Genomic DNA, 26,818 nt, shown 5'->3' on the forward strand with positions numbered 1-26,818 from the left:
ATTGTTAACTATTAAGCAACTTGGTGAAGATTTTGTATTGAATGGTGACCAATGGTACACGTTTCAGCTGAGCAAAGGGATCGATTGTTGATGTCCGTGGAGAGACTAAATCAGTCAAGTGACAGAATTAAGGACAATAGAAGAACTGTTCTGGAAATAGAAGAGCTTGGTATCTCTATCCTTGAAGATTTGCATCAATAGCGACAAACTCTCCTGCATGCCCATAACAAGGTCTTGGCTTGTGCTGATTTCTCCAACTTAACTTCGATAACATATCTATCTTTATCACTGAATCCTGATTTCTCTAGTCTCATTTTTGGGTTGGTGACATATTTTGCTTGTTTCGCATACATAATGGAGTTCTCATAGAGATGCAATGAGTTGGGGTTGGTGGGTTTTCGCTCGTCCCACTCTTGACCCAACATTCAAATATTTCACCCGATACCTATTCTGAACTTGAACTTGAACTTGCGTTCTAGCATCTAAATACGACCCTGAAAAACGTAATCACTGAGACCCTGAGCTAACTAAACCGAAAGTATGCGATGACGTCTAGTTAAAACTTTGATGCATAGTGTTATTTTATCAGTGAATCTTCTCATGCATAATTAAATTTTATAAAGATGGCTACTGGTTGGGGTGGATGGAATGTCACCCGTCCCGCCTCTCAACTTACATTAAAATAGTTCACCCGATAACTGTGCCAAACCCGACTCTAATAATGAAAAATCTCTCCAACCCTTCACCATCGCCTTGAAATTTAGCTTCATTTCTACAAGTACAGATACAAACTCAAATACATGAGATAACGTCTATTAAAAACTAAAAAAATCCTAGTTAAAATGTATAAAAGATAGTAATTATAAGTAGTCAGGGTGGGATAGTGATATGATCCCTGGCTTGATTCAACGACTTGCTCCTCGATACGTGATTTCTGCCTGCTTGAAAAATTCCCGAAGGAGAGTAGGGGTCGACTTGAAATCTGTCCGATTCGAACCATTTTACCAACTCTCTCTCAGTAAGTCATAATTGTTTATATTTCTTGTGCTTTTCAGCTTTATGATGTGGATAGCGCCATTGACAAGAGCAAGAAAGTTTGAGCAACCATGTTGAAATGAGAAGGCATGAACAAATCTCATAATTCCTAATTCCAAACTATAAACAAATACATCTTTTAAATTTTTGATTTCCTTTTTTTTTAAAGCCGTTGGACTTAAACATTTATTTATTTTGTATAAAAATATATCATTATTTATAAGAATTAAAAATAAATACATTTTAATTTATTAAAACTAAGATCAAATTGAAAGAATGTATAAATAGAATGGACTATTTGTGTAATTATACCATCCATGTAAGCCTGTTAACAACAGTTACCAGGTCACGGCTGTTAACAACGAGTGACCAATTTGTAACAAACAACAACGTTAGTGACCGATTTGTGACTTTTAAAACATCAATGGTGAAAACGAAAACTTACCCAAACATTAATGATATTAGAGTAGTTTACCCTAATTGTAATCCAACTTGAATATCATATAGCTGAAAACTATTTAGTTTCCAACTTTAAAAAACAATTAATGTGATCTAAATTTAAGATGATTTATTTAATTTGATATGATACACTTAAGATTAATTTTTATATAAAAAGTAAAAATATTTTAATATTTTAATATATATAATACAAATGAAAGATAAATGAAATTTTATATAAATATAAAATACTCAAAACATGATAAAAGCAAAATCAAATGTAAAATCTTATTCCATTCCAAATAATACAACTCTGTTGGTGATAATATTTTATGTTGTGGCAGTTATAAGTTATTCATCTATTTTCATTTGAGTAGAAAACACAATCGATTGTTCATAATGAAACTAAAGATGATTATGATTATACGATTAATGAAGTTCAAGGGTAAGAAGTAGCTAATGAACAAGAATATTGAACCTCTTTTCGAATCACGTCTAATACAAAAATATTATCTTTTAATATTAATGTCAGGTTTAATGTGATGATACTTATTCATAAATTGACAGATTAAATAAATATGATTATTATACAATATATATATCTTTGATAAATTATAAAAATCTTTTAAAAGTTATATTTAAAAACTGTTAATTATCTAATAGACGTAACATTCTAGAGACTTTGCAAAATTTTGAAGATTTTCACATTTAATAAATGAAGGATCGATAAGGGAAGGTTACTTCCGAGAAAGATATGCATGAGGTATGACAAACTCAAAACGATCATTTGTTACCGTATACCTGAGAGAGTACTTTGGGTTTCAACGATTCATGATGCACGAGATCAAAGACAGATGATGTTGAGTTGTCAGATTGTACCTTGATGGCGTTAAGATACCATGAATTGGCAGATCAGCGCAAAGACGGGAGTTGATTGTGATATGTTTCTCATTGGGGCCGTTTTGAGTGCGTTTCAGTCTTTTGACCATAACTTTAGCTACGGGTGTCGGAATCGGCCATAAGACCCCAATTCGGAAAACCCCTTTTGACGCGCACACTGTCCACATTTCAAATTATACTAGTTTTATTTATTTTTTACTATTTATGGTAATATTTCGCTTGTCAGTTAGGAAGTCATTTTAAATTTGATTTGGGCCGGATTTTTTTACAGATTGCTTAATTTATTTTGAATTTCAATTTAGATTGATTTTCGAGATTTTTATATTTTTGGCAAAATTCGGATAAAGACGATTTTTGGCTATAACAGCCCGGCATGTGAACTGATTTTGGCATTGTTTGATTTTATCATATTCCGTTAAATCCTAGAGACTTTTTTTCTCTGGCTTTGGGCGAATTTTCTCTTGTGAATCATCTGTTGGAACTAGCTTGCATGATAATCGTTATCTTATCCGGCGTCAATTCACCTATAAAAAATATTGATATGAAATTAAAAAGATAATTAAATTAATAATTTAAAATATATAAAAAAACACAAATATAGTATTAATATTTTAATTTAATATAATATAAATTGTCAATACACCAAAGTTTATATTCACGTAATAACATAATAAAAAGATATAACAAAACATAGAATACATAAATTATTAAGTATACTCACAATCGTATATCATATATAGTTAAGGATGATTAAATTATTCTACAACGGTCGATGGTGACGTCCGACCACCTTCGGTTTTTATTTTATATTTTTAATTATTTTATATTAAATAACAAAAAAATCATGTCATAAAGAAATAATAATGAAATAATTCAGAGTGATCAAAACAAGAACGATTCAAAAGTTCAGTGAGTAGATTAGAAAAATTAAAAATACAATGAATAAAATAGGAGATAAAACATAGTTAAGTGAGAAATAGTATAATTTACTCTAAGAACAATTACTATACTATTAATGTATATATTTTTAATTGTCGTCTTATCTTACTAAATAAAAATAAAAATATTATTCAAACCAGTTATATAGGATGCATTTTCATTATTCTTTCACTTTCAAATTAAATTTATTAATTATAGAAAAATTGACAAAATTGTTGAGATAATGCTATATAGGATGCATTTTCATTTTTCTTTTACTTTCAAATTAAATTTATTAATTCAAGAAATTATTATTTTACCAATGTGTAATAGATTTAGCTTTTAGACTTTTCTAGAATTTTAGGGATAGTAATATTATGCGGTAATCTATTTTAAGTTTAATTTAAGATGATTCTAATCTAAAATACTAGGGTAAAGTATATAAATGGTCTCACAACTATAAAATATTATTTTGTTTAGTCCTTCAACTATTAAAAGTTATAAAATGGTCTTTAGATTATAGATCATTACTTTGTTGAGTCTCTCGACTATTAAAAGTTACAAAATGGTTGCTCGATTATTCATTATGTTCTATATTCGTCATTTTCTGTTAAATTAAAAATTAATGGTTCGTCTGAGTTGGACATTAACATGTTGACTGAGATATGATAGCCATTTAAGATTATGAGATTAGATTTTATCATATCTTAGTAAGTATGTTAACGTCCAACTTAGTATGTCGTCATTTTTTTAACAGAAGAGGACGAATTTGGTACATAATGAATAGAGGAGTGATCATTTTGTAACTTTTAATAGTCGATGAACTCAACAAAGTAATGCTTTATAGTCAATGACCATTTTGTAAATTTTAATAATCGAAAGACTTAACAAAACAATATCTTATAGTCGGATCATTTTTATATTTTACCCAAAATAATATCATATTTAACATGAAAATTTATAACATTTTTTATTATAATTGAATATATTACATTATAAAATTTAAGAGTTATAACAAAAATAGGGTAAATTACACCATTAGCTACTAAACTTTATTCTCTCTCATATTTTACTCACTGAACTTTTTTTCTTTCAATTTGCTCACTAAATTTTATAGATTGATGTTTTTTTGTTACTCGACTGTTTTCTCTCTAACGTGTGATGATGTGATAATCAATATCAACAATATATAGTTTTGAAAACTATAAAAAAATAAATTTAGACCAAAACAACGTAGTTTCAATTTAAATAAAAATTGTTTTTCTTTGTTTTTGTTTCTTCTTTCTTCTTCCTCCCTTTCTCCCCCCACTTCTCTCATCAATCTCATTTGAACCCAGGTTTTGGTCACCACGTCGGTAGTTATTCTGATCACTGTCGGTCACCTTCGTCGGAGACAAATGATCAAGTAATGGCTTTTGGGTTTTTTTTCTTTGCTTTTATAATGTTCCAAAATCATTGTCTTTATATATGAGAATATTCCAAGTCCTCTCATGGCTTCCCGACCCCTCCTCATTCTTTGTTCCGTTGTTTCTTCTCTCTCATTATTCTATGTTTGCTATCTTGAAACTTAAAATAGATTGATAAAGGAAAAAAAAGAAAAAAATTTAACAATAGAGATAGAAAAACGAGTTTCTTTCTTCCTCTGAAAACGATATGTTGAAACATTTTGATATTTCGATATAACAAATTAAGTTAAATGGATTTTAAGATTTTCCAAATGATTTTCTAAGTATATTCGATATAACTATTCGAATATCAAAACATTACTCCAAATATTTCAAAAATCATTTTTAATCCTTACTTAAGTGTAAAATTAAGTTTTAATCATAAAACAATTTCAAAATAATTTTACAAAGTATTTCGAATCAATTCAAAGCCAAAAATTCCAGATTGCTCATAGGGAACCGATTCCCCCCCATAGGAGGAACCGATTCCCCCTGAATGGTTTGACTCCGAGATTTCCAGAATGCTCGGAGGGAACCGATTCCCCCATAGGAGGAACCGATTCCCCCCTAAACAGTGTTGTTCCGGGAATTCCAGTATGCTCGGAGGGAATCGATCCCCCCCAAGGGGGTACCGATTCCCCCCTTGTACAACGGTCGAAATATTTGAATTTTACACTTAGGAACCGATTCCCTTCAAGGGGGGAACCGATTCCCCCCACGCTCCAAGCTGTTTTATTAAATGTTTTCACACTAAAACGGCTATAATATCTTCTCTAATCATCCCCAACGTTCAGAAGTGATCCAAGGTGTATTTAAGCAAGCTTAGAAGCCATTGATCAAAAACAAGAAACATCAAGCAACTAGAATCAAGAGAGAATCAAAGAGAAAGCATCAAACCTCAAGTTTGAGCATTTCAAGCCTATTTTCATTCAATATTCATTTTGCTTTCAAGAACACTTTTTTGTACTCAATTGTATTCATCTTTGAGTGTTCTTTTCTTTGTTCTAGAATTGTGCAAACATCTTACCTTGTGAGGTTTTCTTGTAAGTTTGCAAATTTGTAATCTTCTCTTTGGGAAAAAGAGTGTTCTCAAGAGTTGGGGTATACTCTTGAGGGAATTGTAAGGTTATCTCTTTGGCCTCAAAAGAAAGAACAAATTAGTGAATTTGTTGGAAAATCCTTAGTGTGGATAGCTAAGGTAGTGGACGTAGACTTTATTTGAGAAAGTCGAACCACTGTAAATCGATGTGCAATTACTTTCAATTTTCTGCAAAAGCTTCCACAAAAATTTTAATTGCCAATTCACCCCCCTCTTGGCCGATTTCGTCAATCGATTAACTCAACAATTGGTATCAGAGCCTAACTCATTTGAAGGTTTTATCGCCTCTTGAGTCAATTCGGGAAGAGTTATATCGATTATTAAAGTCATCAATAGCCTCCGCTTCAAACTTCGACTCCGGTCTCGATTCGATGCCCGTCAACAAGCCTCCTTTCTTCAATGGAGCTAACTATGCCTATTGGAAGAATAGAATGATGTACTTTATTCAAGCAAGTGACATGGGAGCATGGAATGCTGTAGAAGAAGGATACATCAAACCTCTCACTCATCCAAGGTTGTGGAGTGAAGGAGAGACAAGAATGTTCCAGCTCAACTCCAAAGTCATCCATATTATTTTTTGTGCTCTTGGACCAGATGAATACGGAAGAGTTTCATCGTGTACAACCGCCAAAGAAATATGGGACAAACTTCAAGTCACACATGAAGGTACAGATGAGGTAAAGAAATCAAAAATTAGTATTCTAACGCATAGCTATGAAAATTTCAGGATGAAACCAAATGAAGACATCAAAGCTATGACGGATAGATTTTCAACGATTGTCAATGGTCTCAAATCATATGGAGAGATCATCTCAAATGAAAAGCTTGTGAGGAAGTTAGTCTACTCCCTCCCAAAATCATGGCAATCAAAGAAGACGGCAATCATCGAGTCTAAGGACCTATCGTCCTTAACTCTTGAAGAACTTATCGGTTCACTCCTCACTCATGAGATGATGCTCGAAGATGAGGTGGACCTTGATAAAGTTGAAGAGACACCAAAGGAAAAGGAGAAGAAGAAAAATATTGGAGTTGCTCTCAAATCCACAAAAGATGAGAGTGATTCTAATAATGATGATGATGACGAAGAAATGGCATTATTTGCCAAACGGTTCAGAAAAATGATGAGACCTTACCAAGGAAGAAAATTCAAACGAAACGAAGGCCTAAAAAATGAACCAAAAGAGAATGACCCAATCATTTGCTATGAATGCAAAAAGCCGGGGCATGTCAAATATGATTGCCCACAATTGAAGAAAAAGGGTCAATCAAAGAATAAGCACAAGGCTCATGTGGCTACATGGAGCGATGAAGAAATTTCCGATGAAGAGGAACAAGAAGTAGCAAACTTGTGCTTGATGGCATTCGGGGAAGATTCTAAGGTAACCTCTAACTCATCCGATTTTGATGATTTATCTTATGATGAGTTATTTGAGGAATACAATGGGTTGGCTTCGGATTATGAGAAATTGTTTTTAAAATATAAAAATGATGTTTCAAAATTGAAAAATGAAAACAAACTCATATCCAAAACCAACAACGATCTTGAAAGTAAAATCAAAGATTTGCAAATCAAACTAGAAGAGTTTGAAAAGAAAAATTTAGATTTGCAAAATTTACTTTCAAAGATCAATGATGATCATCAAAAGAAAATTGATGATCTTAAAACTTCTTTTGATAAAGTTGGAACAAAACATTTTGAAAAAGGTGGAAATTCAAAATCCAACTTTGTTAGAAAAAGTTTTAGAAACTACAATCATAGAGGTCCCCAAAGAACCTCTAATGGAAAAATCATTAGAAGTATGTGGGTTCTTAAAGAACTCATTACTACTAAAGATAAAAATATCCTACACAAATGGATACCTAAGGGGACTAGGATTTTGGAAACTAATGAATATGGACCCAAAAGAATTTGGGTACCAAAAATCAAAAATTAATCTATGTTTGTAGGGAAAGGAGCATTGCTACAAGGCACGGGAAACAAATTCAAATTCATGGTACCATGATAGTGGATGCTCAAGACATATGACCAGAGACAAAAGCCAGTTCATTGAGCTTAACGCCAAAAATGGAGGAGAAGTGACTTTTGGAGATAATTCAAAAGATCACATTGAAGGTATTGGTACAATAGGTAATACCTCTTCCATACAAATTAAGAATGTTTTATATGTGAATGGATTAAAGCATAATCTATTGAGTATTAGTCAATTATGCGATAAGGGATTCAATGTCTTGTTTGAAATTAATGGTTGTAAAGTTATTGACATTGCATCTAATCGGATTATGCTTGTTGGTCATAGAATAGGAAACATTTACATGGTGCATTTAGATTCTATTGATATGACTAATTTGTACCTAGTTGCTAAGGATGAACATGATAGTTGGTTATGGCATAGGAGACTAGGACATGCTAGTATGAGTGTTTTGCAACGACTAATTCAAGGTGATTTAGTTCGAGGGTTGCCTAAGCTTAAATTTGATAATGATAAAATCTGTGATGCTTGTGCTAAAGGAAAACAAAAGCGCGTTTCTTTTAAATCTATTAATGATGTAACAACTAGTAGAGTATTACAATTGATCCATTTAGATCTTTTTGGGCCAACTAGAACTACTAGCTTGGGAGGAAAATAATATGCATTTGTCTTGGTAGATGACTATTCTAGATACACTTGGGTTCTATTCTTAAGTACTAAAGATGAAGCATTAGAAAATTTCATCACATTTTCAAAAATAATCCAAAATGAAAAAGGTTACTCTATCACTAGTGTTAGAAGTGATCATGGAACTGAATTTGAAAATCTTGGATTTATTGAGTTTTGTAATTCTAATGGTATTAGCCACAATTTTTCAGCACCTAGAACCCCTCAACAAAATGGAGTTATTGAGAGGAAAAATCGAACTTTAGAAGAAATGGCTAGAACCATGCTTTGTGAAAATAATTTGCCAAAATATTTTTGGGCGGAAGCCACAAATACCGCTTGTTATGTTGTAAATCGAGTAATGATTAGGCCAATTTTAAAGAAAACTCCATATGAAATTCTCAAAAATAAAAAGCCTAACATTAGCTATTTTCATCCTTTTGGATGTAAATGTTTTGTTTTAAACAACGGTAAAGAAAATCTTGGTAAATTTGATGCTAAAAGTGATGAAGGAATTTTTCTGGGTTATTCCTTAAATTCTAAAGCTTATCGTGTATTTAATAAAAGAACTTTAGTTGTAGAAGAGTCTATACATGTTGTTTTCGATGATAATCCCCTTCTGAGGAAGGATTCTTCTGTTAATGATGATGTAGGTATTGTACAAGCAAATGACGTTAGACATGACGTTGGAGAATCATCATCAAAGGAAGAAACAAAAGATGAGGAAACTCATGATCCCCTCGAGAATCCAACCATTGAAGAAAGGGAAGTATCTTTTCCAAGAGAGTACAACTATGTCAAGGATGGTGAAATTATAGGTGATCCATCAAAAGGGGTAACTACTCGATCTTCTCTTAGAAATATCTGTAATTATGTTGCATTTATTTCATGCATAGAGCCTAAGAACATCAAAGAAGCATTAAAAGATGAACATTGGATTATGGCTATGCAAGAAGAATTAAATCAATTTGAGAGAAGTAAAGTATGGACATTAGTTGAAAGGCCTAGTAATAAATCTACTGTAGGTACTAGATGGGTTTTTAGAAATAAACTTGATGAAAGTGGTAATATAGTGAGAAACAAGGCTAGACTTGTTGCTCAAGGGTATACTCAAGAAGAGGGCATAGACTACGATGAAACATACGCTCCCGTAGCTAGGATGGAAGCAATTAGAATGTTATTGGCATTTGCATGTTTCAATGAATTTAAATTATATCAAATGGATGTTAAAAGTGCATTTTTAAATGGTTTTATAAAAGAAGAAGTGTACGTGGAACAACCTCCAGGTTTTGAAGATTCAAATTTTCCGGATCATGTTTTAAAATTGACAAAAGCTCTTTATGGTTTAAAACAAGCTCCTAGAGCTTGGTATGAAAGATTGTCAAATTTTTTAATTGAAAAAGATTTTTTAAAAGGAAAGGTTGACACTACATTGTTTTTAAAGAGAAAAGGTAAAGATTTATTAGTAGTTCAAATTTATGTTGATGATATAATATTTGGTTCTACTAATGATGTTCTTTGCCAAGAGTTTTCTAAGCTAATGCAAAGTGAGTTTGAGATGAGCATGATGGGGGAGCTCTCATTTTTCTTGGGACTCCAAATCAAGCAAAGAAAAGATGTCATCTTCATTAATCAAGCTAAGTACGTCAAAGATATGCTCAAGAAATTTGGACTGGAAAATGGGAAACCTCATAACACTCCAATGAGCTCTTCAACAAAGCTTGACTTAGATGAAGGAGGTAAATGTGTAGATGTTAAATTATATAGGTCAATGATTGGCTCTTTGCTTTATCTAACTGCAAGTAGACCAGACATTATGTTTAGTGTTTGCTTATGTGCTAGATTTCAATCATGTCCTAAGGAATCACATTTACTAGCTGTTAAGAGAATCTTTAGACACCTTAAGGACACTCCTAGTTTAGGACTTTGGTATCCTAGAGACTCTAGCTTTAGCTTGCATGCCTTTTCTGATGCGGATTATGGAGGATGCAAATTAGATAGGAAAAGCACCTCCGGTACTTGTCAATTCCTTGGAAATATGTTGATTTCTTGGTTTTCAAAGAAACAAAATTGTGTTGCATTATCCACCACTGAAGCGGAATACATTTCAGCCGGTAGTTGCTGTGCACAAGTTTTATGGATGAAACAACAACTTTTTGATTATGGAATTGAAGTAGGTACCATTCCTATCAAGTGTGACAATACTAGTGCTATTTGTCTCACTAAAAATCCCATCCAACACTCTAGAACTAAGCACATTGAAATAAGACATCACTTCATTAGAGACCATGTCACTAAGGAAGATGTAGTTCTAGAATTTGTTGATACTTTGCACCAATTAGCGGATATCTTTACAAAACCCTTAGACAAGGAAAGATTTTGGACACTTAGGAGAGAATTAGGTTTGACCAACCTATCTTCACTTAGTGTTTAAAATAATTTTAGCACTTTTAATAAATCTTGAAAAAATGCTTATAATAATAATTTTTGATTGCATTCTTGCTATTAGTTAGGGGGAGTTTGTGATTCTTAATGAAAATTAATTTTATGTTCAAAAATCGATTAAAGATTAATTTAATTGTTTGAACATAATTAATATTTGATATATGAGTTGCCAATACCACTAGAAAAGATTAATTTAGCATTTTGTGCTTAAAAAATCGGATTTTAGCATTTTGGTGCAGAGGGAATCGATCCCCCCCTGAGGGAACCGATTCCCCCTTTGAAGGGGAACCGATTCCCCCCACAGGGGAATCGATACCCCCCTGGGGTTCTGTTAAAATCGGGCAGAACACCCCCAAAATCCCAAAACCCTCTTCTCTCCCTCTCTTCCGCCGTTTTTCACCTCCTACATCCTCAAATCTCCATTTTTGTCTCAAATCGACGATATTAATCGGAATTTACTTCAAATATCATCTTCTAAACCTGTTGAAATCATTAAAGTCGTGCAAACAACATCTAAATCCCCTCAATCATCTTTCAAGGTAATTTTTCTAAACTCTCTATTTCATTATTTTTGAACATAGGATTAGTTGTAATTAGTTCTAGGTTGAAATAGTGATCGGGCATTGCTTATTTAGGGATTAGAAACTAGATGTTACAACTAATTTCATCAAAAACACAAGAATTTTTCAAAATTTTTTAAATTTTCGAAATAAAAAAAAATGTTATTTTTCAAATTATTGTGTTTTGATTAAATTATGTTGTTGTTATGAAAAACTATACATATATTGTTTCTCAAAACCATATTTTTCAAAAGTTTTTCAAAAACTTTGCCCATTAGGATTGATTTAGAGAATCTTGAAATATTGAGGACTCATTTGAGTTTTGGGATTAATTGAATTGCATACATCTGTTTTAAAATTGCAGGTTATTCTATCTATTCCGATTTCCTTCACCATGTCAAATCCTAAACGTCCTAGGTCTTCATCTAGTCGTTCTAGTCGTCAACCAAATCCTCCTCCTATTCCTCAAAATCCTATTCAAAATCTTGATCCTAACTTGACTATCCAAAATTCTTGTTTCAATCAACCGAGTCCTAAAGATTATCGTTATTGGTTTTACCAATATTTTGACTCGTATAAGATTAGGGAAGAACGTATCCCATCTCTTCAAACTATGGTTGACATTAACTTTAAATATCTCCCTATCTTGCACGAATGGAAATTTGATAAACTTTTCGAACTTGAACCCATTGTCTATCATCAACTTGTTCGTATCTTCTACTGTAATGCCGTTTGTATCAAAAATCGTGACAAAACCAAAACCATAGGAGTGCGTTCCTACCTCCTAGGTCAATATTTCCATCTTGATCCGGATTACATAGCCAATGTCTTAGGCTTGGACAATGAAGGTTTATCAAACGAAAAACAAGTTTTAGGCTCACGATATAAACGGAATGATAGTGCAAGTGTTTTAGATCTCCATGAGCGTTTTCTTCATCTCATGATCACTTGGTGGTTTCGACCATCTGGGGGTCGATATTCAACTCTTAGAGCTTTAGATCTTTGGTGGTTGCACTGTTTTGAAAACAATATAAAAATAAACCTCTCCGAGATTATCTTTGCTGAAATTGTTGAAACCGTTAACCTAGTGCCAAATAAGAAACTCTGTTCTTCACTAGTTTACGGTTGTATCCTTAGTAATCTCTTTTCTAAAGCTGAACTCCGAGTTGGTCTAGATGCCTCATTTCCTCTTAAGAAACAAATCAATCTTCTTTCTTTAACAAGAGCGGGATGGGTCAAAAATAAGGAAACCGGTGCATGGGTTCGATCTTCTACTCCGGGAGCTAGTTCTTCACAAGCTCCACCCGAAGCTGACGAAGATCCCGAGTTTGAACAACTAATGAGGGATATTGATGAAGCTGAAGAAGAACCTGAACAACCCGAGGAGCACGCACAACAATCGACTCAAATGCCTCCATATTTTCAATCCTTCATGGAGACATTTGATTTCCGTTATGCTACAATGGATTCGCGCTTTTCCTCTATAGAGTCTCATTTATCCACAATGGGAGCTCAACAATTAGAGATTCTTCAGGAGATGCGTGCAAACAATGAAGCAACCAATGCTCGTATTAATGAACTAACTCATGAAATGGCTGCTATGCGAGCCCGTTTTCCACCTACCGATCCGGATGTTTGATTTTATGTTTAGCTTTAAAACTTTGAACAAAATGAATATTGTTTCAACATTTTGAATTGTTTGATTTTGTGGATTGTTGGATTTTGAATTTATGGATAATGTGAACTTATATGTTTGGTGTGTTTTATTCGTTATTGCATCATTTACATCATTATTAGCAATATGACCAATTTTGCCATATCACATTATTTATGAATATTGATGAAACTAATGGCTAACCTCTCTTTTGATTGTGATCTTAGCAGCTTAAGCTTATAATTAATAAATCAATTGGCTAAATGATTTCAAAACCTTGTTTTACAATGTCTTTTTGATTTAACAAAAAGGGGGAGAAGAATAAGTTAAGTGTTAAATGTTTTACATAATAAATTGAAGAAGTGTTAAAGTAAGGGGGAGTAATTTCAAAATTTCAAAACTTGATTTCAAAAATCTTAAAATTACTAAAATGTTTTGTTATATCAAAAAGGGGGAGATTGTTGAAACATTTTGATATTTCGATATAACAAATTAAGTTAAATGGATTTTAAGATTTTCCAAATGATTTTCTAAGTATATTCGATATAACTATTCGAATATCAAAACATTACTCCAAATATTTCAAAAATCATTTTTAATCCTTACTTAAGTGTAAAATTAAGTTTTAATCATAAAACAATTTCAAAATAATTTTACAAAGTATTTCGAACCAATTCAAAGCCAAAAATTCCAGATTGCTCATAGGGAACCGATTCCCCCCCATAGGAGGAACCGATTCCCCCCTGAATGGTTTGACTCCGAGATTTCCAGAATGCTCGGAGGGAACCGATTCCCCCATAGGAGGAACCGATTCCCCCCTAAACAGTGTTGTTCCGGGAATTCCAGTATGCTTGGAGGGAACCGATCCCCCCCAAGGGGGTACCGATTCCCCCCTTGTATAACGGTCGAAATATTTGAATTTTACACTTAGGAACCGATTCCCTTCAAGGGGGAACCGATTCCCCCCACGCTCCAAGCTATTTTATTAAATGTTTTCACACTAAAACGGCTATAATATCTTCTCTAATCATCCCCAACGTTCAGAAGTGATCCAAGGTGTATTTAAGCAAGCTTAGAAGCCATTGATCAAAAACAAGAAACATCAAGCAACTAGAATCAAGAGAGAATCAAAGAGAAAGCATCAAACCTCAAGTTTGAGCATTTCAAGCCTATTTTCATTCAATATTCATTTTGCTTTCAAGAACACTTTTTGTACTCAATTGTATTCATCTTTGAGTGTTCTTTTCTTTGTTCTAGAATTGTGCAAACATCTTACATTGTGAGGTTTTCTTGTAAGTTTGCAAATTTGTAATCTTCTCTTTGGGAAAAAGAGTGTTCTCAAGAGTTGGGGTATACTCTTGAGGGAATTGTAAGGTTATCTCTTTGGCCTCAAAAGAAAGAACAAATTAGTGAATTTGTTGGAAAATCCTTAGTGTGGATAGCTAAGGTAGTGGACGTAGACTTTATTTGAGAAAGTCGAACCACTGTAAATCGCTGTGCAATTACTTTCAATTTTCTGCAAAAGCTTCCACAAAAATTTTAATTGCCAATTCACCCCCCTCTTGGCCGATTTCGTCAATCGATTAACTCAACACGATAGATACCTCATAAAAGACCTATATTAGCTATCCACTCTCTAAGTTTGAGGTATTATTTTCTTAAACTATTTAATCTTTTATTTTTTGAGAAAACCTTTTTTCTAGTTTTGATTTTTATTTGCTTTCTCATGTATTGCATGTGCTTATTTTTTGTTCTCGAAAGTTGATCTTCATTTTTTGATTTTATTTCATAAAAGTCTATTCCATTAGTTCTTAGTCTCATTGGTGGTGTGAATCTATTTATTTTTATGTAAACTCGATCTCTATATAGAATTTGATTTTTTTTTCTTCTGAAATTTGTTATGCCTTCTAATTTATGAGTTTTCATGGGTGTGGAGTTAATTTGATAAGAGTTACAACATAGATGACTTTCCTTGCTTTTGTATATATCTTTGTTGCAAAGTTTTTGGCCTTTTAGATGTTGATCCATCAAAACTCGAGTTGTCGTTTGCAGATGGGACTAAAGTTCGTACGATCGAGGAGACGAGTGTAGATTCACAAGAGAATTTTGATATATGAGTTTCTTTGGGTGAGGTTTCTTTTGTGGTGAAGTCAATATTTAGTCATTGATCTCCGGAAAAGATAGCTGGTAGTGGTCAAAATTGATGTCGGTGTGATAGCCGGAACCTGGGTTCAAATGAGATTGAAGGGAGAAAGAAGAAGGAAAGAGCAAAAATGAAAAAAAAAAGAAAATTATTTTTTATTTAAATTAAAACTACGTCATTTTAGTTTAAATTTAATTTTTTATACAATTCAAAACTACGTCGTTTTGGTGTTGATTGCCACATTATGACACTGTTAGAAAGTTAACGGTTGAGTGACAAACAAAATCCAATCTATAAAGTTTAGTGACCAAATTAAAAAATTGAAAGTTTATTGAGCGAAATAGGAAAGATATTAGAGATTAATGATGAATGGTATAGTTTACCTCAAAAATATTATAACAAGTATATATATATATAATATTTTCGGTTTGCATTTTCTCGTTCCGGAAAGTGATCACGACGTGAATATATGGAAATCCTCCTTTTTACGGCCACCTGTCATTCTCCGTCATGCCGTAGTCTCCCCCCAAATTAAAACCACCCGCAACTGTTTTCCCGAGAAAATTACCCCTCACAGTAAACAAAATTTCCCGAGAAATGATTCGATCCTCGTGAAGAAAAAGAAGGAAATTCTAACCGGGCGAGACCATATCCATGAGGTCGATCTATGACCTCTTTTCAAACTTACAAAACCGAAAGCTTTCCTCTTCAATTATTTCATGGACAATCGAGGGCAACAAGACCGAGACAAAGCCCTAATTACCAACCCGAAGCAAATCAATGCCGCTGATGATAATGTGCACGCAATTGAATGGGAAGATTTCGAGAACGAGCTAGCTAGATTGTGGAGTTTAACTTCTGCCCTTAAGGAAGCTAATGAGAAGAAGCAAAGTCTTCAAGAAAAGCTCCAATCACTCATTCAGGTAATGATTTTTTTCCTGATTAAAATTAGGTTTTTTTTTGCTTGAGAAATATGTTATATTGTTATTTTTTCAAATCAATTTTGTGTTCTTGAATATAATCTGAATTTGGAGAGAGAGAAAAGGGGTTTTGAAATGGAAGGAAACTGGGGATTTTGTTGGTTGGTTGGGAGGTAGTGACTTGAGTGATAAGGTAAAGGAGACAATGTTGAAATTTTAGTAGCTTGGACCAGTAATCCGGTTTATATGTCATTTTTTCTTCCTGGTTTAGAAATAAGTGTATGGAAAAATAAGTAAACCTTAAAAAATAATTGATCAAGTGATCAACTATTGGAAGAAAGTTGTTTTTCTAGATTCTTAATGCAGTAATGTTTAATAATTTTATGTAGTTGTAGAGAGGACCCATAATATGCTATAATTTTAGTTTTATGCTCAGTGCTGATAATTTGCTGGTTGACCTCTCATTGTGGGAACTGATATGCGTTATATGGATCACAGTTCTCTGTCAACTAAATCGTGTTGGTATGTGCTATTTGGATCAATTCCCCAAACCTGACGAACTATGAATCAGAGGATGAAGTTGTAGTATTTCAGTTTACACAATGTTTTATTTTCTCTGTTTGATTGATAACCTTAGGCTATCTAGTCATTGAGCACAAAAAAAAAAACCAGATCTCTGGGGTCTGTACCTAAACTTGTTTACTAGGTTGGGTAGTATAGGTTGTGAAATTGGTAAAGCCAATCATTTCAAGTTGGCATATTATGACTTCTGTTGGGTTGCTCAAATGCTTCAGCAAGAATACTAGGCAGAACATTTTTCAAATAAGCTTTAGTGGGATGAAGCGAGACGATAATTGTTGCAGTGAATGAAACTTTTCCTTGACAATTTAAATATTCAATATGTGTATTCTTTTTAGTACCAAAAAAACAGTTCTGATTCTCTTCAGTTCTCTTATGCTTCATTTACTTATTATATTTGCTTCCAACTGTAAGGCAAAATGAGTATATTTTCACTGTTATCCCCCGATATATATATATATTTTTGAAATTGAGTATCCGGTTCTTTTGTATTGTGTCACAAAAGTTGAAATGGCAGTTATCACTTATTTGGCTGGATGCCTGAGCTTAATTTGATCAAATAGATTTATTGTTCTCCCTTTCTTCAAGATTTTTTGCCTTTTGTACCTGATAGATTCATTGTTTCTGTTGTTTCTTTTCTTCCTTTCGGATGCTTCCCCCCCTCAATTTTCCTGTTTTTAGGTCCCTTAAATTGTTTCATATTGTAATGTAAACATGCCATTGAAAGCTGTTTAAGAGTTGCATTTGCAATCCTCTTTGTTCATATTAGTTTTAGTAGATATGAAAGTTGAATTGATCAAGCCATATGACACTTGAAGGACCTGGTGAGCTGTAATCTAAATTTGTTTTGTTGCACCACACTCGCTCTCTATATTTGAAATGGCAGTTATCACTTATTTGGCTGGATGCCTGAGCTTAATTTGATTAAATAGATTTATTGTTCTCCCCTTCTTCAAGATTTATTACCTTTTGTACCTGATAGATTCATTGTTTCTGTTGTTTCTTTTCTTCCTTTCGGATGCTTCCCCCCCTCAATTTTTCCCTTTTTAGGTCCCTTAAATTGTTTCATATTGTAATGTAAACATGCCATTGAAAGCTGTTTAAGAGTTGCATTTGCAATCTTCTTTGTTCATATTAGTTTTAGTAGATATGAAAGTTGAATTGATCAAGCCATATGACACTTGAAGGACCTGGTGAGCTGTAATCTAAATTTGTTTTGTTGCACCACACTCGCTCAATAGCTTTGATAACATGGACCTTATTATTTGGCCAGCTGATTAGCGGGCGGGAACTTGTTATGCAGGTCAAAACTGAGTCTTTGAATAAACTGAATGAACTTGAGGAAATGCGTGAGAAACTAGAGGCAGGAAAACTAGTGATGGCAAACATGTCAGCTCGTTGCAAAGTTGCAACAGAGGATGCTAAGAAACAGGAGGAAATGCTTAGTACTGAAGTGAGATCATTGTTGGTTGCCGGTACCTCTCTTTCTGGGGCAAGGAAGCGATTGCAGGTGAAGCTTTTTTATTCTTAAAATGTCAATTAGCTTTAGAATTCCATTTTTCATTATCAGGAATGCTGAATTTATGACATTTTGAAGTTTTCTTTTTAATTCAGTTTTAGTTGTTATAAATTCTCCTCCCCAGCCAAGAAGACCATCTCTCTCTTCCCCCACCACCCCGAGTGAAGGTGGATAAGGGGCTTAAATGGAGATGTTTCTCATTCTATGAATTCCTTGGAATAGTCAAGGATTTTATCCCTTTCTTGCTCTCCTACTTCTCCGTCTTCTTTTTTCAGATAATTGGTTGGTAGTTTTTCATGCATGGCATGATTGATTATCTGTTGTTTTTATTACAGGAAGCAAATAGATTACTCACTGAAGAAAGAGGTCATGTTAAACTTAAAAATGTGCAAAGGAAGCTTCGAGCAAGGCAACAATATATGATATCACAAGTTTCACTACTCTATCCTGTAAAGATCTTGGTTGGACCTGCTCAAGAGCAAGAACTTGAGTCCTATTCTGGCAGTAGTAGAGTAGGTAATGTGCTAGTAATTTTGGATGGATGAACCTTTGCAAAAAAGTGTCCAACATATAGTTTTAATTGGCAGTCAATCTCCTGGTTTAGAAAACAATATCCTTTTCCCGTTTAGTTCATGGTTCATTGCGATATTTTTAATTAATGTTTATCGACTACCATATATCATTGAGAACCCATAGTTTTGCTTGTCATATTTCGTACTCTTTTTCTTCCCTTTGTTCTTGAGATTTTGGATCTTCAAAATGATTTGAGGAAAGCTTTACCGACAACAGCAGCTTGTGGTTTTTACTTAGACCTAGCTATATTAGACATGATTTGATTATATGACACAAACACATGGAAATCTGATTAAAGCTTGTCATAGCAAACAGAAATAACACAGACATGCCAAACACTTGAAGTCTTGAAATCCATATAATACAAAGTATCAAAACTTATATTAATATAAAACACTTTTAACAATTTTGACGTGATAAAACACACAAATTGCCTGTGCTACTTTTGATAATAACTTATTGAAGATTTTCTCAGTTGGATAAGTCTTTAATGATTCCTAAACAGCACAAGGAGTACATTACTTGTCATTTCACCCTTCTTTTGGACTTTTTCATGCTCTGGAATACTGTGAAGTTTTGGACGTCTTTTACTTTCATGGTTACACTTTTTGACTCCAACACAATGGTGGCGCCTGCTGATGTATTGAATCATTGATACTAACTTCTTTCTGTTGCTATTATCACTAGGGAATGCTTCTGTATCTAAGCCTGCTAATCAAGGGTCCTTGACGATTTTAGGTCTTAATCTTACCATGCTTCCTTTCACAAAGATCAGTTTTTTCACCGACAAAAAGGAGGTTCAGAGATCTGCAAGTGCCTTAGGATATGTTGCACATGTGTGTTCCATTGCTTCTGCATAATATAAAGTTATCTTTTATTACTGATTTTTCCTTTTTCCTTTTGATAATATCAAGTTTTATACATCAAGTTTTTTCTACCTACTTCCTGCAATCCATTGTTGCTTCAAGATGCAATAGTAATTTTAGAATGCTCTGATGGAAACATAGTATCTTGGGTCTATTTTTGTTAATTTGTTTCTCTTGCTGATGCTATAATTTTAATCATACGTAATCGCTCTTTCTCGTTTCCCCTTGTTTCCTCGCTTGCAGGCTGTTTCACTAATTGCATCCTATTTACGAGTTCCTTTGCGTTATTCTCTGCGCTTGGGTGGTTCTCGCTCATACATTAACGACCATGCGCCTTCAGTAGAGCCTGCATCTTCTGATTTGTCATCGGATACGGCGTTTTCAGCAAATGTAAAACAAGCAGTATTTCCGCTGTTTTTAGATGGTCAAGACACAACAAGAGCAGCATATGCTGTATTCTTGTTAAACAAGGTGAGTTTTCACAATAGTATCATTTTTTTGGGGATGGGTTATTCTACTTCTGCATTTGTTTTTATTCTATTGGATTCAAATGGTCTGCAAAGTTGGCATGTCCATGATCTTCAATCCACATCTTTGGAAAAGAGTGCTTGTTTGCTCTTCAGCTTTGATGTCATTGATAGTGGCTAGTCATGCTTCACCTTCAGCATCACGATCATCTTCATTATCATTATGATCATGGTTGAATTATTCTGTAGATATTGGATTTACCACATCTAGTTCATTAGGATAGTTATACTTCACCGGCAGATGAGAAGGATTGTCAACAATTTCTTCTGTCATATGTTTTCTGTTTATAGATACCTTAAATGCAAATTCCTTAAGAAGAAGTGCTCTCTTCTAATCCACTTTGATCATCGTAATAAGTTTACATTGCTTGAATTTTCTGTGTTGATTATCTGTTATCAAGTATATTGTTGGATTTAATAATCTAAATCTTTCACATCTTGGATGTTAAAACCTCTTTACATGCGCATTTAAGGGTGCTTAGCAAATTTTCACGAGTATTCACCGATGTTTTAAGGCCAAGTTAATTGTCAAGATGCGTGGAATTATATTTGTTACGATCTTCGTTTTGAAACGAATTCAAAATCTTGGTTATATTTGCAGGATATAGAGCAGCTTCTGAATTTCATCGGGATCAAGAGTTTAGGACCGCGGCATGTTATGGCAAATTTGAAGGAGCTTCTAAGATCTGTCCAATCTTCAGAATATATAGATACCTGATTTTGTAGGATCAACTGTAATTAGCTATTAATACAATATAAATGGACAACCTTCACTCACACGGTACAGCTGCGCATTTTTAACCAACCCCATTGTACAAGGAAAAAAAACCCTTTAAAACCCACATTTTTTGTTGTTTACAATATCATAATCATAGAATGGAGTTTTCTGATTTCTGATGATGAGCATATTCTTGATTGTTTCAATAGAAAAATATGTTTGGAATTTGTTTGAATACAATGTTTGTCCAAAGTTGACAAGATTTGGAACTTAGTTTGTTGTTTGTTTCAGTATCAATTATTTATTATTTTCATTATTATTATTTTCGCAGTCAAACTTACATACAGATTATTTGTGATGAGATGTTACATATATGTAATAACTGATTATGATCATACTTGAAAATTCACAAAATATATGAAGATAGAACCAACAAGGTACATGCTTATAAGCTTACGTCCCACAGAGGAGCTTTATTCAAAACGTAAATAAAACAAAATGTTTCTTGTTACCGGTGGCCGATCCAAAAATATTTTGAAGCACAAATATGTTCACAACACAATTTTTGAACGAGTGTGCATAAATAAAATTTTAGGGTAAGTGTCATTAGTAAAATAGATGACTAATTGAAGAAAATTTGGATTCCGGCGGAAAGCTATGGATCTGCCGCTGCCTACTACAATGCAACTTAGCACGGGAAAACAATCGAGTGAGAAGTGTTTGGATTCACTAGTAGAATAGAAAGAGAGGCGGCACTCTGAAATATTATTGATCAAACCTTGTAATATCCTCAGGACCTGGGCAATTTATACCCTGAAGATCAAATCACAATCTTTGATCCTGGGACAACACGAACCAACTTCGTTCAAATCTTTGTGGCAGTTAAAGATATCCCCTGAAGATGTAATACGCAAGAAAGTTGCCCACGGTTGAGTAGCGATAGATGGTGATGCGCTTCTCAACGAAAGAAAGCCAAGCTCTTCGCCAATATGGATTTATATAAAGTACTACAAAAACTGTCAACAACATAACCGCATAAGAAACTAGAAAACTCACTCGGAAAACATACATGTCTAGCAAGCTATCTTCTTCATCATCTGGTACAGCTGATAATGTCGATGGTGAATCGGTTTTGAAGCAACTTTTATGCAGCATAGGTCCATAGAGAAAAGGGTTTCCCTCGTAACTGCTTTCAACAAAGCTCTCAAATTGAGCTTTTTCTGGAATGTTACCTGACAAGTTGTTGTGTGCCACACTGAAAACCTCCAAATAATTCAACTCTACCAACTGGTTGGGGATTTCACCACTCAAGTTGTTGTAAGAAAGGTCCAAGCTCTCAATCTGCTTAAGTTTTGAGAAAGATGAGGGTATAACTCTCATCAATTTATTGTGTGACAAGTTTAACTTTAAAGCATGGATTTGACTCATGTTCCCTAGTTCGGGTGGGATTGGACCAGTTAACTTGTTGCAGGATAAATCAATCTCAGTCATGTTCTCAAGGATATAACCACCATATGAGTAGGACCCACTCTTTGTTGTCAACTCTATCCATTCTTCCATGTAACTAGAAGGATAGTCATAATCTACGGTACTTCTCAATTTTATCAACCTAAAAATTGCCGGTTCAACTTCTTCCGAAAATAACTCAAAATAATCAGGCCGTAGAATCTTATTATCTTGCATCGGAAGAGTTAAATTTTCCAAGCAAGAAGGTATAGGACCAGAAAACATATTTTGAGAAAGATCTATGATGTTCAAGGAATACAACTTGCGTAGTTGAACTGGAATTCTACCCTGTAAATGATTAGCTTTCAAGAGAAGGACACTCAAAGAAGAAAGTTTGCCAATCCATTTCGGAATACTACCAGTCAAACTGTTTCCTCGAAGATCTAATGTCACCAATGAAGAGCTATTATAGAAAGCATGTGACAGTGGACCACAGTCTATTATCATGCAGGTGGACATGCTCAATTCTTAGGGGATTAAAACAAGATGGTATAGAGCCAGACAAATTGTTTCGAGAAAGATCCAAATTATTCAAACTATACAAGCTGCATATTTCCATTGGTATAGAACCCTCGAAACTGTTGTTGGACAAAGCTAATGTCCACAAATCTGACAAGTTCCCTATCCATCTCGGGAGCTTTCCATACAACTTGTTATTACTTAGATCAATTTCCCTTAATGAAGTTGGAAACTCAAAAATAGAGACATCAATATTTGTCATCTCTCCAGAAAACTTATTTCCATCCAAATATAATTCCCCCAACCCATTTGCTTTGAGAATCGAAGGAACTACATTTCCACTGAGATTGTTATTTGATAGTCCCAAAAGGGACAGTGAGCTTTTCATGATCAACCCTTCTGGAACTCTTCCAGACAATTGATTGTTTGATAGATCTAAGAATCCTAAATCCTTCATGCCACTTAAACAAGGAGGGATATTACCTTCAATGACATTCTTGGATAAGAATAAGTGTCTCAGATGTGGAAAAGTTGAACATATATTGGATGGAATCTGACCTTGTAGTTTGTTATCAGATATGTCTATGAAAGATACATTAGAATTAGGAGTCAACGACAATGAGAGAGGACCTGAAAGAGAATTACCCTCCAACATGAGATAGCTTAACTTTGTGTTGTTTTTTAACAGCCAAAGTGGGGTCGTTCCACTGAGCTTGTTTCCAGAAAGATGCACATATCTCAAGTCAAATTGGTGGAAAAGGAAGGTAAGAAATTCAATACTGGGCTCTTGAGATGTTATGCAGTTTCAGACACTGATGAATTTCAGTTGGAACTTTGGGGAAGAGGTATACTGGGAAGATTCCATTACCATCTTGTTTTCATCAACGTTAAGGACCTTGAGGTTTGGAAGGTTTGCAAACGGTGCCAATGACGTTGGAGTTTGAAAATGATTGCTTGAAAGAGAGATGAATCTAAGTGATGTAAGATTTGCTAAAGGAGTTAGATTTCCGGAAAATTGATTATTTGAGATGTCCAACTCACGAAGAGATGTCAAATTACCGAAACAATCTGGAAACATCCCCTCAAATGCATTCCAACTCAAATCCAACACTTGAAGGTTCTCTAGACTACAACATCATGAAAAGATTACAATTTCTGATTAAATTTATTTTAAAATAATATCATTCTTACAGAAAATGAATGATTATTTGAATGATACCTTTGTGGATCACAAAATCTTTCAATTAATTATTCCCCATATATAGTTCCCTTAAGTTGGTAAATGCATCCAAATATGGCAAAAAGAAAGTAACACAATCATATCATCTATTGATATTTTTGTTAGCAGACTCAACATTCTGATAGCAAAGGGAATAACTTCACCTTTCATATCTATTGATCCTTTTAACAGATTGCTGCTTATGCTCAAAGACTTCAGATTTTAGAACCCATTAAGGGATGGATGCAAAAACGCTTGTATTGAAGAGATTGCCGTCTAAATTAAGCTTATTTAAATGATACAATTACAAATCACATTATCTTTTAATTGATTATAGTATAATTATTATGTAACTTATGAATATGAAGTAACTTTCCTTCCAAAAGATATTTACTCGAACATGTCATATGGAACCACCTAATGTAATTTTTTAAAGAATTTTTACCTAAATCAAGAGTTTCATACTATTGAATCTTAAAAATCATTAATTGTTCAAACGTATAAACATTTAAGTTTAAATCAAATGATTAGTATTATGAGGATTTGTATACGTTGTTATTGAAAATAAATTTGCTTACCTACGTAAGATTGAAGGCTTTGGATTCGGTTCCAGCTTAGATCCGGTTCCTTCAAATTTGTGAAATTATTCAATCCTATATATATTCAAGTCCAAATCAAATAATTAATACCAAAAGATTATTACTCAAATCAAGTTCCTCCAACTTAATTAGCCTTAATTGTGTTTCATCTATTATAGGAACAACATTTTTATAATTAATATCATTGGGCGTTGAATGTTTTATAAGCTCATCGCTTTAAAATTTTAATTTATTGAATATATAAATTATATTAGTTTGAGATAGTCTCGATTTTATTCTTACTTATCTCGATTTTATTCTTACTTAAATCTAAGTACTTCAAGTTTATCAAGTTATTCGATTTTAAATATTGATAAGTTATATATTCAGTATACGATAAAAGCAAATGATATAACCAACATGGGTTGGTTCAAATAGTAAACAACTTGACATCGCATAAGCAAAATCTCGAGTTTGAGCCATTGTGTATGCAGAAAATCCCTGTTGGGAGATTCACCCACCAAAACCATGTGTGCGACGTAGGTTGGCCTGGAATTAATCAAGACGAAACTTTGGAACCGGGAGGGTAACAAAAAAAAAAAAGAAGAAGAAGCAAATGATGTAAAATATTTTTTTCCTCAAAACAAAATACGTAGAACCATTCTACCTTGAATATGCGGTAACTTCCTTTCCAAAAGATTACCAATAAAAAATTTAGAGTCTTCTAGGATGACAGACCACCCAAATGAAACATAACGTTATTCTTCAAAGAATTCTCACTTAAATTAAGAGTTTTTAAATTACTTAGTCTTGAAAACCTGATATGAACATATTAGTTACTGCAATAACATAAATAAATGATAATTTTTCATTTTTAAGTTTATTTGATTAATTACTCGTTAGATTAAATAATTTAATTTACTCGTTAAATGACTTGACCCTTCGAGTTGATTCCGTGCTAAATTTAAATACCGGAGAGATGAAAGCTCACTCAAAGGTAACAAAATGCTATCATTCAAGTGATTCCAACTTAAGTCAAGGATCTCCAAATTGTTTAATGTAGTTGAGAGTTTTTCGAAACCTGCAGAAATGTTCTTTTAAAAACATAAAAGGAGTTGGTGGCTTTTCTTCAATGGAATTTAAAAAAAAAAAAGTATGGGTAATTGCAAAATAACAGCTGGTTTTTGTTGAAAACTTGTGTATAGTGGAATAATAAAAGATAAAATTAAGGGCAGGACCTTCATTTTGAATGCAACCAGCACTGGCATTCCCTTATAAAGAAAGAGTCTTCAATTCCACAAAGGGAAGAAACATAGAGGCATTCAAATACCAAACCTTATATGTATACCTAATATATATAATTAAGGTCGAGTCCTATAAGTCGTCCAGTGGTGGTGTTGCACTCAATCCCTTTCCATTGACAACAATTAGGGATGTTCACCTCATCCCAACTGGCAAGCTTATATGTACTATTGAAGAAAGATTTGAGTTGCAAGAGAGCAATTCTCTCATGCTCCAAACAAGCATCAGTAGTAGTACCTTTTAACACCAACAACACACTCATCACTGCTATCCTAATAAACCACATCCATTTCAACTCCATCATCTCTCTATTTTCTCTCGAGTATTGTGTATGCTACGTCTAACTTGTATGGATGTAATATGAATAAGCTGTGATCAATCTTATTATTGATAGACATACATTGAGCAAACCAAAGCCATCCCTCTAATTCTCTATTTTTATTTTCTATTATTATATATAATTAATTCCATAAAAAAATTGACCATTCCCTTTGTTGTATGCGGGAGGATTTACATGTAGTTATTTTATTTTGGCCGAGAAATAAATTTCATGATTGAATTAGTGTCACGAGTCGGTCGAGAAAATTAAAATATTATTCTTTTTGAATGAGAATTGATATTATTGTAAGATTTTTTCCTTTTCATATTATTATATAAATTTTAGAATAGAACATAAGATTAATAATAATCAAATACTTTTCATAAATGCATATTTTTTATTAAATGTTTTCGGTCACCAAGATTTTTTCATCATTTTAAAGTGGTTTAATTCCTCTAAG

At 33.4% G+C, this 26,818-nt stretch overlaps 1 protein-coding gene, 1 long non-coding RNA gene and 1 pseudogene across 3 annotated transcripts; 1 reads left to right on the forward strand and 2 right to left on the reverse strand.

Moving 5' to 3' along the window:
- The first annotated feature begins 15,763 nt into the window (after window positions 1-15,763).
- LOC120128307 (UV radiation resistance-associated gene protein-like) lies at window positions 15,764-21,142 on the forward strand. 2 transcript variants are annotated; one of them, XM_039146012.1, is made up of 6 exons: window positions 15,764-16,196; window positions 18,076-18,282; window positions 18,627-18,807; window positions 19,552-19,700; window positions 19,974-20,201; window positions 20,859-21,115. In XM_039146012.1, the coding sequence occupies exons 1-6, from the start codon at window positions 15,993-15,995 to the stop codon at window positions 20,973-20,975; spliced, it is 1,086 nt and encodes a 361-aa protein (XP_039001943.1). In that variant the 5' UTR covers window positions 15,764-15,992; the 3' UTR covers window positions 20,976-21,115. The 2 variants fall into 2 exon arrangements, with proteins under 2 accessions (XP_039001943.1, XP_039001944.1); XM_039146013.1 differs by having other exon boundaries at window positions 16,006-16,196; window positions 18,054-18,282; window positions 20,859-21,142.
- Window positions 21,143-21,813: 671 nt separating this feature from the next.
- Window positions 21,814-24,218, reverse strand: LOC120128308 (annotated as a pseudogene).
- A 1,475-nt stretch (window positions 24,219-25,693) lies between these two features.
- Window positions 25,694-26,378, reverse strand: LOC120128235. The gene is made up of 2 exons (XR_005516616.1): window positions 25,976-26,378; window positions 25,694-25,818 (listed from the first exon to the last, which is right to left on the reverse strand). It is a non-coding gene; the product is annotated as an uncharacterized LOC120128235 (long non-coding RNA).
- Window positions 26,379-26,818: the final 440 nt, after the last annotated feature.

The sequence above is a fragment of the Hibiscus syriacus genome, unplaced genomic scaffold (genome assembly GCF_006381635.1).
Source record: "Hibiscus syriacus cultivar Baekdansim isolate YM2019G1 unplaced genomic scaffold, ASM638163v2 tig00110478_pilon, whole genome shotgun sequence".
NCBI classification, from domain to species: Eukaryota; Viridiplantae; Streptophyta; class Magnoliopsida; order Malvales; family Malvaceae; genus Hibiscus; species Hibiscus syriacus.

What these genes read in the sequence shown, in the direction of transcription:
- LOC120128307 (XM_039146012.1), top strand. Translation starts at nt 15,993, where the DNA reads ATGGACAATCGAGGGCAACAAGACCGAGACAAAGCCCTAATTACCAAC. An exon ending in TTCTGGCAGTAGTAGAGTAG is followed by an intron (nt 18,808 to 19,551) that starts GTAATGTGCTAG and finishes TATTATCACTAG; the next exon opens with GGAATGCTTCTGTATCTAAG. An exon ending in CCTTAGGATATGTTGCACAT is followed by an intron (nt 19,701 to 19,973) that starts GTGTGTTCCATT and finishes CCTCGCTTGCAG; the next exon opens with GCTGTTTCACTAATTGCATC.